Here is a 21,165-nt window from a genome sequence, read left to right as displayed (position 1 = left end):
CAGTAACTGGATTGATAATTACCTAGGGGAATAGCATGGGAGGATGGGGAGAAATAAGGAGCTAAAAAATGAGTATGCGAAGAAAATGTTCTGAAATTGATTGTGGTCATAATTGCGCAATATTTTAATAGTTTTGAATTGTTAAATTATATAATACGTGAAGTATATGTCAGTAAACTATTTTAACAAAACCCTTTTAAGGTGCCGGGTTATTTGTTCGACATGGAGGCAGTCTTGACAGAGGTGCTAGATAAGGAGGAACAGCTGGTGAGAGACCATAGAAAAGAGAAGAATGAGTTGCAGGCTAAAATTCAGAGTATGAAGAATGCTGGGCCTAAGAATGACAACAAGAGGAGGAATCAAATCATAGAAGATATTGCTAAGTTGGAAGAAACGGAGCAGAAACATAGGGAGGAACTGGAACAATTGAAGTTGACAACTAAGGAAAATGCAATAGATTCTGTTGCTTTTAACATCTCAAACTTGGTTCTTGAGAATCAGTAGCCTCCAGTATCAAAGGCACAAAAGAGGCAGGAAAAGAAAGTCACTTTGGAATAAGAGCATGAAGAAAGGTTAGCTGAAGCTGAATTTGAGATCTTATTTGGAGCCAGACACATGAAAAGTCAAAAACTTGCTCAAATTGTGGAAGTCAGGCAGTAGGATATGAAACAGATTGCATACAATGAATACTGCATGTATATACAGTCATTGATGATCAGCCAAAAGAACACAATAAGATGGTGCTCCAAAGGTGACTATCTTAAGGAGTTAAATTGCTGAATATATGCAAAGTAATGTCGAAGGCTTTCTGTCATTTTTAACAACCCTAATACAGGAGATATTTATATTCTAGATCAGTGGTTCTCAAACTTCCTAATGCCATGACCCTTTCATACAGTTTCTCATGTTGTGGTGACCCCCAAATCATAAAATTAGTTCCATTGCTACTTCATAACTGTAATTTTGCTACTGTTATGAATTGGACAACCTCTGTGAAAGGGTCATTTGATCCCCAAAGGAGTCGCGACCCACAGGTTGAGAACTGCTGCTCTAGAAGATTTTGGAAAGTACTTTGATGATGTTGTAAACACAGCTGCATGGCAAGGTCAGCTTGAGCTTAGAGCACTGTCTCACCTTTCACAAACACCAATAAAAAGAATACAGGCAGACTTCTCTGATTATAGTTGGTGAGCAATATCCAGGGGCGGGGCACACTAATGTATATTATGAGACATGCATATGACTTATGAGAACATTGCAATTCTGTTGCACAGTTGATGAGCACAGCTAGTGAAAATTGCTGCTAGTTTATGAAAGTTGCCCAATTATGTTTTCTACAAATCCTGGATTGATCTACATGTCGCAATAAAACACAACTATTTAGGTGTTTATATAGGTACAAATATTTTTCAGAAATGTATTAGAATTTAGTGGTACTTTTAAAACATTGTAGAGAACATCATTCCAGACAAAAAGGACACTGTACCTTACTCATGGATATCAACATTGATAAAAGATTTGGGGCATTCTCCTCATCATTGGAAATACATTTTAATTTTTTTACACATTACTAATCATTTCAGTGTAATATTTCTTGAAGATGTGAATTGATTCCCTTTCTTCTCTGATTGCAATAATTGGAGGGTGGTGATAACAAATTTAATTATTATACATCCAATTGATTATACTAACATGGTATTTATGGAATTAATACCATGGAACTTTTTATATAACCCCATCAAAGTGCAGCTTAAGGAAATTTTTTTAATAATTACAAATTTTTACAGATTTCTTCAGTTTGGAATCAATTTCAAGAAATGAGACAAAGTCAAAGACAAGTAGATATTCTTCAGATTATCTCTAAAGAGTTAGAGATTATATTTTATTCAAGTTTAATTAAAAAATAAAACACCCAACAGATTACTCTGTTTTCTATTATTTTATTATTTATTTTCTGTTGTTTCTTAAACTTCAGGATGGAATTATTATCATCTGTTTATTATCTTCATTCATAACTACACATTTTTATATTCTCTGAGTGTTTTCCTATCACTACTTAGCTGGTTTGCTCTCCTTGTAGATTGCTCCACTAAAAAGCAGTTTGTTGCCTCCCTCATTCTCCACTTAGTAAAAGTGGAGAGAATAGTGGTGTTTAAAAGGGTTCAAGGTCATTCAAATTTACTTTAGATTTTTCTATTCCAATTTACCTTACATGCTCTCGTCTTTTTGCTTCATTCTCTGGGATTTGAAGAAAACTTTTTTAAGATTTATTAAAATCACCTTCCCTTTAGCTTAGATATTATTTATTAAAATCACCTTCCCTTTAGCTTAGATATAGGAGCTGGAGGCACAGGGAATCCAGGGTGGATGATCCCTTCAGGACCAGGCGTGTGAGTGGCAATACTGGGAGGGTAGAGGGTGAGTGGGTTGGAAATAGGAAACCAATTACAAGGATCTACATGTGACCTCCTTCCTGGGGGATGAACAACAGAAAAGGGGGTGAAGGGAGACGCCGGATGGGGCAAGATATGACAAAATAATAATCTATAAATTATCAAAGGCTCATGAGGGAGGGGGAGTGGGGATGGAGTGGGAAAAAGAGGACCTGATGCAAAGGGCTTAAGTGGAGGGTCAATGCTTTGAAAATGATGAGGTCAAAGAATGTACAGATGTGCTTTATACAATTGATGTATGTATATGTATGGATTGTGATAAGAGTTTTATGAGCCCCTAATAAAATGTTAAAAAAAACGTATCATCTTCAAAGTACTCTCCATTACACTTAATACATTTGTCAAATCTGTGATTCCATTCTTGGAAACATTTTTCAAACTCATTTGTTTGGATGGCTGACAGCATCTCCCTCGTTTTTTTCTTCACCTCTTCTACGTCTGTCAACTCGCTGTCTTTCCATGTCCCTCTTCATTCGAGAAAACAAGAAGTCACACTGAGTGAGGTCAAGTGAGTAAGGGGTGTGGGGAAAAAGAGACGTGCTTTTTTTTTAATCCAACACTGTCACACTGAGATGACTGCGTGACCAGGTTCATTATTATGGTGGCAAAACCAGGGCCCCATCTGCCACAAATCAGACTTTTATTGGTCCCACACTGTTACACCATCTATTCAGAACCTCTAAAGAGAAAGTTTGATTAACAGTCTCAGCTGGTGGAACTCACTCCAAAGGTACTAACCCCCTCACGCCAGAAAAACAAATGAGCATTATCTGGATCTTTGATTTCACTTGATGAGCTTTCTTTGGGCGAGGGGATGATGGCACCTTCCACTGGCTTGATTGATGTTTGCTTTTGGCGGCATAAGAATAGCACCATGTCTTGACACTAATAGTGACCTTGGAGAAAAAGTCTGGGTAGCTTTGGAGCTGTTCTTTTAAAGCACAGCATGTTTCCATCCGATGCTCTTTTCCCGGGTCAGTCAGAACCCGAGGCTCACATTTCGCAGCGACCCTTCTCATTCCCAAATCTTCCATTAAAATCCACTGAACCGAGCTCCTAGATAGTTCTGTTAACTTCCCATCTCTTCAATGGTTGGTCGTCAGTCTTCCAGCAGCAGTGCAAGCATTTTGTCGACATTTTCATCTGTTCGGGAAGTTGATATACGTCCAGAATGAGGTTTGTCATCAATCAACATTTCACCTTTTTTGAAAGGAGAAAACCACTCGTACACTTGAGTTTTTCCCCATAGCGCTGTCCTTGTAAGCTGTGTTCAACACAACAGTTTCTGCGGCATTTTTCCTGAGCAAGAAACCAAATTTCAGAGCCACACACTGTTCTCTTAAATCAGCCATCAGAGAGAGAGAGAGAGAGAGAGAGAGAGAGAGAGAGAGAGAGAGAGAGAGAGAGAGAGAGAGAGAGAGAGAGATTCAAATGAAACTGCTTTCATGAAAATATTCACTGTGACCAGAGAAAACCTTCCCAAGTGATTCCATCTGCACTAACTCAGGGCGAGTTGCTTGGTGCTCGCCTAGCAGGAAAAACGCTACTAAAGCTCTGTCCAGCAGTAGTTTTAGGGATAAATGACTTTATCTAGCCCTAGCTTCAGGCTACTCATAACGGTATTCTTTGCATGAAGATAGCACCCATATATACAAATCTGTCTGACTATCTGTTAGGTAAGGAAGCATTGTCTGTGAGAAAATAAGCCCCTTTTTGTTTTTCCCCATTTGGGAATATAACTGGCACGATTTAACAAATTTATATTATTTGATTTTTGCTTCCCTAAGTGAAACTGGTTTTTGTAAGTAAACATTGTATTGTAGAATATTTAAATCAAGATGTCAGTCTCACATGATCTGCGGGCAACAAATGTGAGACTGATAACAAATTTGTAGGAGCCTTGTCATAGAAGAATCAGAAGGTTATATAAAGATATTCTGAAAGCAAGGCACTATGCATTCCTCTTCATTTAAAATAACTTATTGTCATTTTTAAGACAATGAGCTGACTGGAATTTTTTTGATTATAGACTTTTTAAATCAGTTTTAATTGAAATAACCAGTATGTTTATTTGTATTATTATTTGTATGCTGGCTTCTGGTTTGTGATAAAACTTCAGCTAAACAGTATACTAGCTATAGCAATGGCAGATGTTAATTTAAAAGCAGCATATACTAGATTACTTTGCTGTACAATGAGCTTTCTTTCGTTCTAACTCAGAAAAGTGCATGTTAGAGTCTTGCACTGTGCATTTAGCCAAGAATTTTATCCATTTTAATACGTTTACAACATATACAAAGCAATAAAAAGTATAACTATAGTGAGCAATATAGTTTTGTCCACATTATCTGATACTTGACAAAAATAATAAAAGATGAATGAATGATAAAACAAAATGAAAATTTATTTCATACTTGAAAAAATAACAACAAAAGAAATCTGGCTAAGAACAATGAATACAAGTAAGAAGAAAATGTTCTAAAATTGATTGTGGTAATGATTGTACAACTCTTTAATATAATTTAGTTATAGAATTGTATGATATAGGAATTGTTTGTCAATAAAACTTTTTAAAAAGAAAAATAAACAGTAGACAAAATAAAAATATTATGAAACAAAAAATGATGTTTCTAAAGTCAGGAAACCTCTCTTGTCTGAAAATGTCTTTATTTCTCTCTTGTAGGTGAGGGATAATTTTGCTGGATATATGATTCTTGGTTGTCAATTTTTTCCTTTAGGTGTTTGTATATATTATTCTATTGCCTTCTTCCCTACGGTACTTTCTATTGAAAAATTCAAAATTATTCTCATTGGTTCCATAGTTAATCCATAGTTAATCTCATAAATCTTTCATTTTCCTTGATGCTGCAAAATTTGGTTATATGTTGTGGTGATTTTCTTCTGGGGTCAATCCTATTTGGTGTTCTTTCAGCTTCTTGAATGACTTTTTGTTGTTGTTGTTGTTGTTCTGTCATGATGTAAAAGGAGCCCTGGTAGCATAGTGGTTAATTGATCTGCAAGGTCAACAGTTTGAAACCACCATGGAAGAAAGACTAGGTTTTCTTCTCCCCCAATGAGTTACAGTCTCAGAAACTCACAGAAGCAATTCTACCCTGTCTTACAGGGTAACTATAATTTGATATTGACATATGACAGTAAAGTTTTTTGTTGGTTTATTTTTTGAGTCATGGCATTAGAGACATTTTCTTCCCATATTTCTTGGACTATTTTCTCCGTGTGGTTTTTCTATTTACTATTCTCAACTTTTTAATCTCCTATAATGGTTCCTTTTGATAGTGTCACACAAAATCTTTAGATTTTATTCAGGTTTTTTTGGGTTTTTTTTATAGCTTGTTCTTTTTGTAGTTTGTACTTCAGAGATTTACCTTTGAGATCACTGATTTTAGCTTCCATTGCTTCAACTCCACTGCTTGGCCATTTCAGAATACTTTAGTTTCTAATTATAATGTCTTAGTGTGTGTCTTCTGGATTTCTATTTGGAGTTGTTGAATTATTCCTGATTTTTTAATCTGGTCAGATTGTTCTTGTAATGTTTTCCTGAGTTCTCTTTGGTTTTTGTATTGTGTATTTTTTTCTGTATCTTTCTCCATTTTTTTCTCCATCCATTGAAAGCAGTTGAACATCATTCTTCTGAACTTCTTCGTAGGTAGCTGTAGTGCCTTTTTTACATCTGTAAATTCTACTAAGTTTTAACCACTCATTCATGCTACGTTTTGTTTTCGCTTGTGTGCTGAGATTTCTTGTCTCTGAGACATGGTATTGGTATTTATCTCTTTGTTGTTTGGTGTCTCTCTTTGTTGGCCAGTTGGTATGGGAGTAAATAATATTCCCTGTACACTGTTTGTAGCTGTTAAAGGTTAAGAAGTGACATGGTCATGGATTAATGATAAACAAAATCTGGCTGCTCTTCATTTTTGACACCCCAATCTTGGCGTGGCTTCTGTTGCCAGGGAGGTATAGGCCAATGAGCAAAACAGTCATCTTCCAAGAGCAATTGCCCATAAAATCAAGGGAAGGAAAATGGATGAGAAGCGCAGCCCCGTCTCCAGCCATGAACCTGCCTCTTTTCTAATAGATGGATGGGAGCTCATGTCTTCACTTGCGGTGAATTTCAGAACAGGGTTCAGGGTCTATTTAAAGCAACCTTTACCGACAGGGAATTTAAGTGTGGGCATGTATATTTCATAGACTTAAGGTTATGGAGAGTTGACTAACTTCAGCTTCTTTTTTGTTAATTTCCCCTATGCACATTCAGTTAGGTTTGCCCTTCCCCAGCATGAGCTCAACCTCCCAGAAACATTGGAGAAGGGTGCCACTGTCCTCTGTGGGACTAGATTAAGTCTTGGGGCCCACTGAATGTGGAGGCCAGGTGTTAACTCATCCTTTCCATACCCACTCTCTTGGATTGAAGCACTCAGAGAGGGTTTGCTTTGTGGTGCTTCAATGAGCCCACTAAGAATTGCCATCTTTCTGGATATCCTTGCCCATACGTCCCACCTCTGAATTGCCATCCTGTGTCTCACGTGTGTCTCTGGGAGGTCAGAAGTCAGGTTTTTTTCTCTCCACTTTATTGAGATTTTTGTTTGGAACTAATGTTTCAAGAGAAACTACTGGCTATTTGTTTCTACCCCCATCCCATTGCTTTCTTGCATATATAGTTCCTGCTCATATGTTAGAGCTTCATCTTATTGCTTCCTTTAGTAGGCAAACATTTCAATTTTTGTGCACTGCTTCCTGTATTCTGGTAGGTGAAGTAGCAGGTATGAATGTGTGTGTGTCTCTGTTAACTAGTCATGTAATGCAGTTGAGGGCTGGTTTCACCTTTATCTATTGTCAGTCCAGTGATACAAAACTGGTGATGGCAATTACCCAAGTCTGGGCAGCAGGTGTTGCATATGTGGCTGGCTAGTGGGGAAATAATCGTTGCTTCTTGCTGAATTGGGAAATAAAAGAGAAGGGAGAAAAGCAATGTGGTATTAGATACTAGTGTTACTAATTTCATAGGTGGCAAGTGCATAGTGCCTGGCAAGGCCATGGGCATGTGTTGCTGACCATGGAGGTGATGGACATGCAGTGTATGAATTTTTAGAATTTGCAATCTTGGAAGCGTGCCCCCCGGGGAAGTAGCCCATTTGTGGGTTTGCGTTTTTTGTCACTATCTTTGGAGGCAGTGGGCACAAGAGTGCATGATGAGCATTGGAGGAGTAATGCCACAGGAAGTGTTACTGGATCCTGGGAGGGTGAGCTTGGGGAGGTCACACCTGGAGTCAATTGGATGATGTGTGTGGAGAGAATGAGGGATGGTGAGCTCCACCAGTTGCTTGTCACTGCTGAAGTTGCTGGCGCATCCCTTGGCAGGTGCAACTGGTTATTGGGTTCATGCCCTGATTCAATCCATGGTATATGTGTATGTGGCAGGGTGTGGAGAGACACCATGAGTTTTGAGCCACCTCTCGACAGGCCTTCCCTTCTGAATGGGTCCTGAACACCAATGATTTCTATCTTAATTTGCTGCCTTCCACCTTGCTTTGTGGGAGCATGGATCTCTAGAGTTCTCACCTGTTTTCCTGCACTTTCTTTTCTTATATCTAGTTCACATTCTGCTCATCTTGTTTTATTCTGGATTTGTCTACAGTGTGCCTCTGTCTTATTGGGGATGCCAAATACTTTAACTTTTAAATTCCACATCTAAGTACTTAATATGTGATAATTCTGCCCCCAAAATATTCACCACATATTTGGATTTGATGAGGAAATATTAGAAATTACTGTAAAGTTCAAAATGGGAAAACAGGCCTTAAAAAGACCTACGTGAACTGTGCCCTAGTGTTGTAGTGACTGTGTTGGGCTGGTTACCACAAAGTCAACAGTTTAAAACCACAGGCTGTTCTGTGGAAGAAAGCGAAGCTTCTTACTCCCATAAAGTTTAGGGAGTTTAGGAAACACATGGGGGCAGTTCTACCCTGTCCTATAAGGTTGTATGAGTTGGAACACTTAATAGCAGGAAAATTGGAGTTTTCTACAATTGTAGCAACTTATGGGTGAATGCTGAATAGTCAAAGAGTAAGTCCTGAGGTTACAAATGTACCGTTCATATTTCCTTTGTAAAACAAATGAAAAAACATGGACAGTTACAATACTGACTTGGAGTCACTCTAATGGCAGAATTGGTGGGGGGGATCCAATACTGTCAATATTTATGAAAGAAGACAGTTATATCTTTCTATTATGGAGCAGCTGGTGGTAATATTGCCAACATTTCAACTGTTGCTAAACTTGACTGCTGCCAACCTTTTGGCTGCCAGATGAGTGTTTTAATCACTGTCCCTCCAGGGTTTGTCTACTTGCCCTTATATATTTTGTAAATTTTCCTCACTTTGGAATGATTGAACCAACCCGTTTACAACAGATTCTTCGTTATAATCACATTGACTTGATACACATGCAGCAGTTTTAAACTACTGAAAAGTAGTCAAGTCTTTTCTTTCACTAACACTGCAGACTGATTCATTGCAATAGAATTTATTCTAACGCACAGGAACCCTATAGGACAGAGTAGAACTGTTTCTTTGGTTTCTGGTTTCTAATATTTTTAAATCACCATGGGAGTAGATGGCTTTATCTTTCTCCAGTGGAGCAAGCCATTGAACTTACGGTTAGCAGTTCAATGTGTAGTGACTATGCTACCAGAATCATAAGCACTTTTTCCAACTTACCAAAATTTGACATGAAGACATTGGTAACAAAAGCAATTCTAAAATGAAATCAAGAGAGCAATACCATGTACAATAGTCACACAAAATATTAATTATTTAAGAATAAATCTAAATAGAGATACAAAAAGCCTATATAAAGAAAACTACAAAACAATACCATAAGAAACCAAGAGGCTTCCATAAAGTGAAGAACATACCATGTTCTTCGATAGGATGACTTAACAATAATGTCAATACTGCCCAAAGCTCTCTACAGATATAATGCCTTCTCCTTCCATATTATACCATCATTCTTTAAAGAGTTGGGAAAACTAATCACCAATTTTATATGAAAAGAAAAGAGACCCTGGATAAGCAAAGTATGACTATAGAAGAAAAACAGAGTAGGAGGCCTCACACCTCCAAATCTCAAATCCTCCTATATAGCTACAATCGTCAAAATAGTCCATTATTGCTACCAAGACAGACACAAAGGCCCAGGGAACAGAATGGAGAACTCGAAACCAAATCTATTCACATATATACAAGTTATCTTTGACGAAGGACCCAAACCTATTAAATATGGAAGAGATAGTCTCCTTAAGAAATGGAGCTGGCATCCCCTTACTGGGCATATACCCAGAAGAAGTAAAAAACAGACCACGACCATACATCTGTACTCCAATGCTCATTGCAGCACAGTTCACACTCGCAAAGAGTTGGAAACAGCCTACATTTCCATCAACCAACAAATGGTTTAAAAACTGTGGTATATACATACAATGGAGTACTACACATCCCTAAAAAGCAGCAATGAATGCACGAAGCACCTCGACGCATGGGAAGAATTGGAGGAAATTTTGCTAAGCAAAGTAAGTCAGGTGCAAAAGGGCAAGTACAGCATGAGTCCATGGAGGTAAGCTTAAAAGGCATAAGGGGCATAGGGGGAAAGCCACCAAGTACATAAATTCCCGGGGCGAGGTCCAGGCACTGTGGCAGGGGTCAGACCGAACCCAGTGATACAATATGGCAGCCAACTAAAAAGGAGGGGAAAGCGGGGGCATGGATAGTAGGGAAACAGGACACTAACCCACACAGGGGGAAGGTATTGTTCATGTCTCCACAGGAAAGCGAGAAAGGGGCACGACCTCAATCTGGGGTGCCAAACCTCGAGGCCAACATAATGGCATAAATCAATGAACTAACTGAAAGCTATGTGGGGCCAGCTCCAGCCCTAGCTATGTCAACCCTCCCCAGAAGAATGCACTACAGAGGACAGCAATGAGTATAGAGCCCCAGGAGAGTGATGGATCTGTCCAGTCCAATGGGGGCAAACAAAGAGGGAAAGAGAGAGAGTGGACCACTACCTGGCCCAACAAGCCTCGAGGATGAAAGTCCTGCTTGGAGCACGCAATGCACAGAGGACCATGGGGCTGACGCCAACACGAGACATGACACCCCCTCACTGACCACAGGACTACAGGGGACAGCATTGGAGACACAGTGTGGGAATTGTGCCCGATCTGACCCTGACACAGCAGAGTGAAACATGAAAGGAATGCAGCAGAACAGCAAGTGTTTATGTACCCGATGAATGAAGTAACTGAGGAATCACAAAAAGAGACCTCAGAATCGGAGGGCAGGGTGTAACACTTCACCAGATCAGATTGGAAAACATTCAGAAGGGTCAGCAGACAAACCTGGAAGTATTTAGAGGGTTGCTTGGTTGTTTTTTTGTTTTGTTTTATTTTGTTTCTCTTTTTTCCTTTTCCTTTTTCTCATTTCTATCCATATAGGATAGGCAGAATAACCAATCCAAAGGAGAAGAAAACAGGGCTGACAGCTCTGGGGAACACAGGATAGGAAGAGGAGGGACAAAGGGAGGGGATAGCCAACAAACCTAGATAAACGGGAACAATAAGAAATCTAAAATCGATGGCAAGGAGGGTGTAGAATGCCTTATGGGGGTTGATCAAGTGCAGTGTAGCTGAGAGAAAGTACTAAAGGTCAAACAATAGTGGGACAGGAAGAAAGTATAAAGAAATAGAGGAAAGAACTAGGAGGCAAAAGGCAGTTATAGAGGTATAAATATAGACATGTACATATGTAAATATATTAATATATAACGATAGGGATGTAGGTCTATGTACACATATTTAAATGTTAAGTATTAAGGTAGCAGATGGGCATTAGGCTTCTACTCAAGTACTCCTTCAATGCAAGACACTTTGTTTTAATGACCCGGTATTCTGTGATGCTCACCTTCCCGACACAGTGACTGAAGTCAAAATGGGTGCATAAGCAAATGTGGTGAAGAAAGCTGATGGTGCCTGGCTACTACAAGATATAGCATCTGAGGTCTTAAAGGCTTGAAGTTAAATAAGTGGCCATCTAGCAGGGAAGCAACAAAGGTCACATGGAAGAAGCACACCAGCCTGTGCGATCACAAGGTGCCGACAGAGTCAGATACCAGGCATCAGAAGACCCCAAACAAACAAATATATCAACGTAAATGATGGGGTTGGAGTAGAGACTCAAAGACCATCTGTAGATAATTGGACACTCCCTCACAGAAGGGTCACAAGGAAAGAAAGAGACAGCCAGAGTGCAGCATAGCACTGAGGGACCACACAACATTCCTCTAGTTCTTCATTGCTCTCCCCACCCCGACTATCATAACCCCAGTTCTACCTTACAAATCTGGTGAGACCAGAGCATGTCCACTGCTCCAGATAAGAGCTCTCAACACACAGAATCCAGGACAGATAACCCCCTCAGGATCACTAATGGGAGTAGTGATACCATGAAGGTAGGGGCAAGGTGGGGTGAAAAGTGGGAGAAACCGACTGCAATGGTCCATGTATAACTACCCTACCTCCTCAGGGGGACAAAAACAATAAAATGGACAAAGGGAGACAGCAGGTGCTGTAAGATATGAAAATAACAATAATTCATCAGGGATCCATTGGGGTGGGAGGATGGGTGAAGGAAGGAAAAAAGAGGAGCTGATACCAAGGGCTCAAACAGAAAGAAAATATTTTGACAATGATGATTGCAACATATGTACAAATGTTCTTGATACAATTGATTTATGAATTGTTATAAGAGCTGTAAGAGCCCCCAATAAAATGATTTATTAAAAAAAGAGAAAAGAAATGGTGCTGGCAAAACTGGCTATCATTTCCAGAAATATTAAGCAGGATCCAGACCTAACACCATCTATTAACAGGAACTCAAGATGGGTCAAAGACCTAAAACTATGTGAAATCTAAAACTATAAAGATCAGTGAAGAAAAATAGAAGCAGACTTATGCCCCCTAAAACATATAGCACAAATATACTGTGAAACAAAACTAAAAATGCATAAACAGCAGTAGATAAACTAAACAACTGGGACCTCCAAAAAATTAAGTATACTAAAAGACATCTCCAAAAGAGTCAAAAAGATAATGTGCAGAAGAGGAAAAATATTTTGGCAGTGACATATCAGACAATCAACTAATAGAACGTTCCAGCACCTCAACAACAAAAAGACTAACAATCCATCTTTAAAATGGGCACAAGGTATGAAGAGACACTTTTCCAAAGAAGATATTAAACTGGCCAACAAACAGATGGAGAAAAGTTCGTGCTCCTTCGCCACCAGAGAGATACAAATAAAAAAACAATGCGGGATACTCTCATGCATCCATTAACAGCATCATTTTTTGGGTTTTTTTAAAGACAATAAATGCAAGTGGGGTATGGAGAGTCTTGAACGGTCATACACTGCTGCAGGGACAGTATAATGCTGCAACCACTGTGGGAAATGGCATGGCACTTAAAAAAAACAACAACTTGAAACTAGAAATACCACGTGATCCAGGAATCCTACTTTTAGATATACATCCTAAAGAAATGAGATCCATGACACAAATAGATATATTTACACCCATGTTCATTGCAGCCCTGTGCACAATAGCAAAAAGATGTAAATAACCTAAGTTCCAACCAATGGACAAAAGGATAGCCAAACTTGGTTCATTCATGTCACAGAGTACTATGCAATATTAAATTATGATAACCTCAAACATAATCTGGAGAGCATTATGCTGATTGAAACTAGTCAATAACAAAATGAAAAATATTGTATGAGGCTACTATTGTAAAAAGTGTAAAATCAAGTGTTTACAAACAAAAAGATATAGTCTTTGAAGGTTTCTAAAGGTGAAAGCGACAGAAAGGCAAATCACTATCTATGAGATAGGCACATATTAACTTGAATAAATGGAAAAGCAATATACAATAAGGGGTACGTAAGCAGAGAATGATCAAGACAAAGGAATACACTTGAGGGAGCACAATAGTTAAAGGCAACAAAAGGTCACTATTACATACACAATTCTGCAAGAACAGTAACAATAGGCTATGAAGAGAAGCACAGATAGACACACATTGAATAGACATGGAAGGAGAATAAGACTACAACTATACACATACATTTCTGCATATGCATACATGCCACAAGTATATCTCTGAATATAATAGAGTATGAGGAGCTATAAGAACTTCACAATCATAACCAAATACCTTGAGTGAATGAGATGTTGGGTCTGGGGTTTCAGCCTATAGTCTCAGGAGACATAAAGGTCAATTGGCCTAACACAATCCACAATGACAACAATCTACAAACCACTTTGGTCAGGTCTTAAAAGATCGTGAATTACCATCTAAGGTACAATTATTGGTCTCTTTCTAGCTGGGTTTTTTAAAAGAGAGAAAGAAAAGCAGGTGCATAGAAATATTTAGTTCAATGAACTAATAAATCTGTGAGAGCAGAATAATTAGATGGTACCCGACTACCACTACCAACTGCTTTGAAAGGGGGTACATGAGAAGGTTCTGGATAGAGTAGGAGAAAAACGTGGAACAAAACTCAAAATCCTAAAAAGGAACAGGATTACTAGTTTTAAAGAGACTGTGGAACCTCTAAGGCTATGGCTCTTAATCACTCAACTTCAGCCAAACAATAGACAGAAACACAAGGTGAAAAACACAGGAAGGTATGCATTTCTTAGAATTAAACATTTGAGGCCAAAAGGGCAGCATTTTCCCAAGGATAAAACTCAGAAGACCGGCAGAGACAGGAAAAGACAAATGGAAATGGCAAACACAGGCAAGAATTGAGAAGAGTGCTGATATTTTGAGGGGTTGCAATCAATATCATGATTCAAAATGTGTATGAATTGCTGGATAGAAAACGAATTTGTTCTGTAAACTTTCATCCCAAACACAATAAAGCATTTTTTCAAAAAATGAGACCATATACATAAAAAATGAAAATACCACCTTAAGAAGATCTACAATAAAGTATGGACTCATTCACACTGCTAGTGATTATACATTTTTATGGAAGGAGCTTTTAGCAACAGACTAGCAATATACATAACACAAGGCAATTAAATATCTCTTGATGTCAGCAAACACTCAGCTAGAGAGGTTTCCCCATAAAGTTCATTTTAATGGGGGAGAAATTGGAAGCATATTAAATTTACATGAATGACTGGATTTTCAGGATTATAACATACCCATAAATGGAATAATAATTTAAAATTAAAGAATAGTTATTAATTTGGAAATATAAGAAAGAAGAGTTACGGTGAAAATATCTCACCATGAGACAATTTTGAAGGTAATATTTATTGAAAGTAATATTTACTCCTTTACATGTCTGCATACTCAAAGTGGGCATTTCTTTCTTTTGTGCTAAAGTGGTAGAATTAGGAATGATTGTCCCTTCCTTGGGTATTTAATTTAATTTTCTATTACAATAATGTAGCATATGTATCAAGCATCTATTTTAAAGTAAATAGGAACTAAAATGCAGCCTGACAAAATGTGGCCAACGGGTACAAATGATGATAAAGGCAAGTTAAGAAAACTCTCCAGAACTTCTCATGGGATTCATTTACCGTATAAGGGTAAATTGATATTCCTTTTAAATGATAATTTAATAAATCACACACAAAATATTAAAATGACCCATATTTTTAACTATAGCAGAGACCATTATGTAAGCAATGTCTGTTCAAGAAATAATATTTATTGTCAGGAAGTTTCTGCACTATGGTGGTCTTAGAAGCTTTGATTGGGATAATAACAGATAGGAGGGGAGAAACCCCAGATAAACAATAAGGAAGTAGTTAAAGCAAATATACTAATATCTATATCTATATATCAATACGTATATGCATACATATGTACACAATGTAATCAAGCGCTTTTTGTAACTCATCCATACACTTGAACACTAAATAGTCATGGAAACAATTTTAGAAGAATATTTAATGACATGAAAGTAAGTTCAAGAATATCTATACATCTATATTTATATCTATGTATATTATTTAATTACGTGTGAAAAAGCAGTTATTGAAACAGTATATACAATAAAATCCACAAATATATTATATATAACAGGAAAAATACTGGAAGGGTACACATGAAATGTTTCAGGAAGATAGGAGTGGTCATTAGAATTCAGTACTGCTTATATTTCTGTTCCGATGGCTTCTTGCCCACCGTCCTTAGTGTAGCTGAATTATCTTTCTCACAACTGGAGTAGGGAAGAGAATGAGGGCAGGAGAAAACTGAGATTAATTAAGTTGAAATCAGACAAAACCACCTAGGATACAAAAAGAAAATTCGAAGCACCTGCCCTCCGTGAAAACAAACAAACAAACAAAAAACATACACATCAATTACTAAACACAGATTCATTGCTATCAAGTCCATGTCTATTCATAATGATCAAACACAGGAACCGGGACCCTAAGCTGAGGCACTGGGCTTTGAGTAGGTGTTCTAGCTGGCATGAATGCAAATCAGTGCAATACTTATGGAAGGAGGCATTTGGCAACACACAGCAAAAGCCTTTAACAAGTTCACATGTATATGCACTGCCAACAGTTAAGGAGGCCATCGGATCACCTGGGGACGCGAGCAAAGATCTGGCTTGACAAGGAAGTACTCCCTCGTCCGAGTCCGCAGTGTGAGCTTTAAACACAGGGAAAGATCTAGACACCACCTGCATGTCCAACAACATGGAAAGGATCACAGAAACGCTAAGGTCCGCGGGACACACTGGGGCACTGGGCAGGCACTGAAGCAAACTGGACGCTTCCGCGGTCTGTTGGGTAACATGGAAAGAAGTTCAGTTCGGTGGGTGGGTTTTTGTTTGGTTTTCCTTTCTGTGAAAGCGGGTTAAGAAGCAGCACACACAGGAACCATTCTATAGCAGTGTGGTAAAAGGGGGTGGGGGTGAGGAAGGGAGAGAGGGGGAGAGAAGAGAGCCTGAAAAACAGCACACCAAAAAGGTCAAAGTGGTGGTCTCAACAGGGTAGTAGGAGCATGGGGAGTAATTGCTCTCTTGGCGTTCCCTCATCTGACTTCCTTCTCCTTTCCGGTGTTTTTACCATGAAATCATACCAATCAATCACCTGTGCAGTAAGCCAAGAGAGCAAAGAGATCGTTTTTTTTAAAACCGAAGCACACGGAGAAGAGGCAGCCTTTACTCTACTGAAGAATGGTGCAGGTTAGCAAGATTATTCACGACGTCCTGCGGGGTGGTGGTGGGGGCAGCCTGAGGAGGGGCGCAGCTGGGGCGGGGGTGGGGGTGGGAGGGGGGGTTAAGAGGGATGGAGGGGAGGAAAAGGAAGGTGGAAGGAGGGCAGGGGGAGGAGAAACCTGCACACCCTACACAATACACTGCTGGTGGGGTGGGGTGGGGAGGAGAGGGGAGGGAATGTTGTAAACCGGTTGGGAGCCAAGGTTGGGCTCTGCTGGCTTGCTAGCTGACTCGTGGGCGGCGCTCATCGGAAGGTGGCCTCCTCGTCGGTGTCGTCCTCGAAATCCTTGACCTCTGCACTGGTGGACTGTCTGGCCCAGGCGCCCCTTTCGGCCTCTCTTTCTTTATGGGACTTGAATCTCCCCACGAAAATCTTGCGGTAGTTCAGGAACATGCCATTCAAGGCGTCGATGGCGCGCTCCGCGGACTCCTGCTCCTGGAAGTGCACGAACCCGTAGCCCTTGGGCCCCTTTTCGTCGCAGGCCACTTTGCAGGAGAGGATGTTGCCAAAGGCCGAGAAGATGTTGTACAGAGCTTTGTTGTCGATGGTCTTGCCCAGGTTCTTAATGAACACGTTGCCAACCCCGCTCTTGCGGAGCGAGGGGTCTCGCTGGGACCACATGATGCGCACCGGCCTGCCCTTGATGACATCAAAGTTCAGGGTCTCCAAGGCCCGCTTGGCGTCCACCGGTTGCTGGTAGTTGACATACGCGTAGCCCAGGGAGCGGCGGGTGATCTTGTCCCTGCAAATGCGGATGGAGAGGATGGGCCCGGCCGGGCTGAACTTCTCGTACAGCATCGCCTCGGTCACCTCAGGGTGCAGGTCGCCCACGTAGAGCGAGGCCATGGGGAAGTCTGGGTTCCCCTCGGCGCTCCCGCACGAGTCCGCATCCACGTTCATACTGGCGGCCGTGGCCGCGGCGATCGCCGCCGCCAGCTCGGCATCTGCATCGATATCCCTCTGAGCATCCGCATCCCTGCCTGCATCCGCTTCTGCCAAGGGAGACGCGGCAGCCTCGGCCGCGGCGGAGGCGCCGGCCGCGCCGGCCTCGGACCCCGCTGCCGCCGCCGCCGCAGGCGCCGCCGCCTCCCCCAGGGGGGCCTCCGCAGCTGCCTCCTCTCCGCCGGCCTCGGCCTCCCCCGCAGCCTCCACCTCGGCTTCCGCCTCCGCCACGGAGGCCTCCGCCACCGCCTCCGCCACGGTCGCCGCCGCCGCCTCCGCCGCCGCCACCGCCGCCGCCGCCACGGTCGCCTCTGCCGCCGCCACGGTCGCCGCTACCGCCGGGCCGCTGCCGCGACCTCCCTTTCCGCGAGCCGGGAGGTGGGGGCTGGCCGGCGGGGCCGGGAGGGCAGCTGCGGGAGGCCGGCCCGGGGGCGGGGGGGCCTGGCGAGCCCGGGTCACCTGGGCTGGCGAGCACCGCCCGGGGAGCGCGCTGGTCCGAGCCGCCGCCGCCGCCGCCGCCGCCGCCGCCTGATCGTGGGCCGGCGTGCGGGGAGCGGGCGGCGTGTGCTGGGGGGCTGGGGGTGTTGGCGTCCGCGGTCCGGGCAGCTGGAAAGGCTTCTGTCTCTTTGGTTCCCCCAGTGGCTGCTGCGCGGTGGGGTGGCGGGGCGGCACGGGCCCGCGGGGTCTGGCGCGGCGGGTGCGGGGGCAGGGGCCAGTGGTGGTGTTGCAGCCCGCGCGTGGGTGCGTGCCAGCCGCCCTGGTCTCTGGGAGATGCAGGAAGAGGACGCCCAGGATAGGAGCCCAGGGTGGCCAGCAGGGGAGGGTACTGGTTGAAAGCTGGGTGCTTTCCAGTCCGCCCCCTCGCCAAGGGCTCCTAGGGAAGGACCCCTCGGAGCAGAGCAGAATGGCCCTGGGCACTTCCCGACATCTAGATCCTTATGGGAGGAGACAGCCTGGGCAGGGCTGGTGGGTTTGAACTGCTGACCTAGTGGCCAGCAGCCCCTCTGCGCCACCAGGGTGCGGAATTGGCTGGATGGCAGAGAGTTTGGGTTGGCCCCCACACCGCCCCCTCCTCCACCCACAATGAAAAGTTAGAAGGGCGGGGACCCTTTAGAGAGCCAGTGAGGTGGCACTGAGAACTCACTTGGCTGGCCCCAGCAAAGCTAAAAACAAGGGTCTTCTCAGATAGACACAGGGGCGATACTGCTCTCCAGGAGGAGCCTGAGGCGTGCAGCGGGCCAAGTAAGTGGGGGGCTGCTAAAGGAATGGTGGGTGGAGGGAGCCCATCAGCATCAGCTCAGCCTCTCCTGGAGAGCAAGATATGGCAGTGCCCCCCAGTAGGGCTCCCAGCCTGGGAAACCCCAAGCCATGCAGTGGTTAGACTCTGCCCTGTAGGGTCGCCAGGACCGGGGCTAGGGCTGGGTTTGGGCCATGCTCTCAATGCCCAAGCACTCCCCACCATCACCATCACCATCACTGTCAACATCAACACCACCACCATCACCAGGGAAACTGCTCCTATTCTGAGCCTGCCAAGCTCACCATGCAGCCATTTCCTGAGGGAGCCACCCCCTGCTCCCAGCCCTTTCCCTCCTATGCAGTGCTCACAAAAGAGAGCATAGGAAACACACAGACATGCATTCATTCCAAAGGTCCCTGGGACAGGCAAAGGGCTTGCACTTGATTAGGCACCTAAGGGTGCTGACGGTTCAAGCCCACACCCAGCTGTGCTGCTGAAGAAAGGCCTGGCGACCTGCCTCCTAAAGATGACCACCACCAACACCCTGTGGGTCTCAGTTGTGGGTCGCCACAGGTCAGAATCAACTGGACCTTGACTGCAACGTGACAGACAGACAGGTAGCCAGGCAGATAGAGCTATGCATGCACATAGATGTTTATGCTTATACTTCGCTCCACTCATAGAGCCATGCCACAAAACTATTGAGACTGTCCCCATTTCTAGGGAGAGAGGGGTTCTGAAAGGCAGGAGGGCATAGGCCATTGTGACAGAGTATGGGAGGAGTAGGGGCCTGTGAGGATGCACACATGCCCGGCCATCACCCCCTGGTGGTCTCTATACATGCCCCCTGGAAGCCAAGCAATCAGGAACAACCTGTCTCCTGTCTCCAGTGCTGCCCTGAAGGATAAGATGAGCAAAGCCAAAGCAAAGGTTGAACGCACAACCCCTTTCAAGGAGTACAGCTTCAGGTGCTCTAAGATCTGCCCTCAAGGTGCCGAGGCCTCCAACTTGAATGGGGAGGTGAGGTGGACAGCCCTATTCAATAGAAACAAAAACCACAGCCTCTACAGCAAGATACCTGGTCTCTCTATACCCTCTCAGTATAGCCACTCACACCACTGGTCCTGAGGTGATCACCCACCCTGGCTTCCCTGTGTTTCCAGTTCCCATCTGTACCAGTGTACATCCTCTGGTCTAGTCAGACTTAGAAAGTAGGATTCAGATCATGACAGTGCGAGTGGGGGGATAGGAAGCATTTAGGAACTAGAAGAAAGTTGTATTTTTTTTAATAAGAGAGTTGTATTTTTGATCGTTGCTATGTCACACCCTGACTGTCTCGTGTCCTCCCCAAGACCCTTCTAGTAAGGGGATATGGAGTGCACTAAAAATGGGCTTTGGGTCTCCACTCCACATTCCCCCGTTCATTCACTATGGTAAGATTTTTTGTTCTGATGATGCCTGATACCTGATCCCTTGACACCTCGTGATCACACAGGCTGGCGTGCTTCCTCCATGTGGGCTTTGTTACTTCTGAGCTATATGGCCTCTTGTTTACCTTCAAGCCTTTAAGACCCCAGAAGCTATCTTTTCTTATAGCCGGGAACCTTCAGCTTTCTTCCCCTCATTTGCTTATGCACCCATTTGTCTTCAGCAATCATATCAGGAGGTGAGCAAAAAATGATGCGATATTTTGTTCTTTGATGCCTGATAACTGATCCCTTCAGCACCTCGTGATCACAAAGGCTGGTGTGCTTCTTCCATGTGGGCTTTATTGCTTCTGAGCCAGATGGCCTCTTGTTTACGTTCAAGCCTTTAAGACCCCAGACGCTATCTCTTTTTGTAGCCGGCACCATCAACGTTCTTCACCACATTTAGTTGTTTACCCACTTTGCCCTCAGCAGTTCTGTCGGGAATGTGAGCATCATAGAATACCAATTTAATAGAAGAAAATATTCTTGCATTGATGGAGAACTTGAGTGGAGGTTCAATGTCCCTCTGCTACCTTAATATTAACCTTATAAATATATGCACAAAGATCTATTTCCCCAACCTCATGTATAAATATATTTGCATATGTACATGTCTTTATCTAGACCTCTATCAATGCCCTCTGCCTCCCAGCTCTTTCCTCTATTTCCTTTCACCTCCCTCCTATCCCATTATCATGCTCAGTCCCCACCAGGGATTTAGAAATTCCTCTTAGTTAC

General features: G+C 42.7%; 1 protein-coding gene and 1 pseudogene across 1 annotated transcript; one reads left to right on the top strand and one right to left on the bottom strand.

Annotated features, from left to right (window-relative positions):
* The first annotated feature begins 222 nt into the window (after positions 1-222).
* Positions 223-1,307, top strand: LOC142433454 (deubiquitinase OTUD6B-like; annotated as a pseudogene).
* A 13,380-nt stretch (positions 1,308-14,687) lies between these two features.
* On the bottom strand, positions 14,688-17,946 carry PABPC1L2B (poly(A) binding protein cytoplasmic 1 like 2B). The gene has a single exon (XM_075539090.1). The coding sequence runs from the start codon at positions 17,674-17,676 to the stop codon at positions 17,020-17,022; it is 657 nt and encodes a 218-aa protein (XP_075395205.1). The 5' UTR covers positions 17,677-17,946; the 3' UTR covers positions 14,688-17,019.
* Between the last annotated feature and the right edge of the window lie 3,219 nt (positions 17,947-21,165).

Source organism: Tenrec ecaudatus, chromosome X (genome assembly GCF_050624435.1).
Source record: "Tenrec ecaudatus isolate mTenEca1 chromosome X, mTenEca1.hap1, whole genome shotgun sequence".
Taxonomy (NCBI): Eukaryota; Metazoa; Chordata; class Mammalia; order Afrosoricida; family Tenrecidae; genus Tenrec; species Tenrec ecaudatus.
Note: the sequence above shows the minus strand (reverse complement) of the source record. Positions and strands in the feature narration are given on the sequence as shown.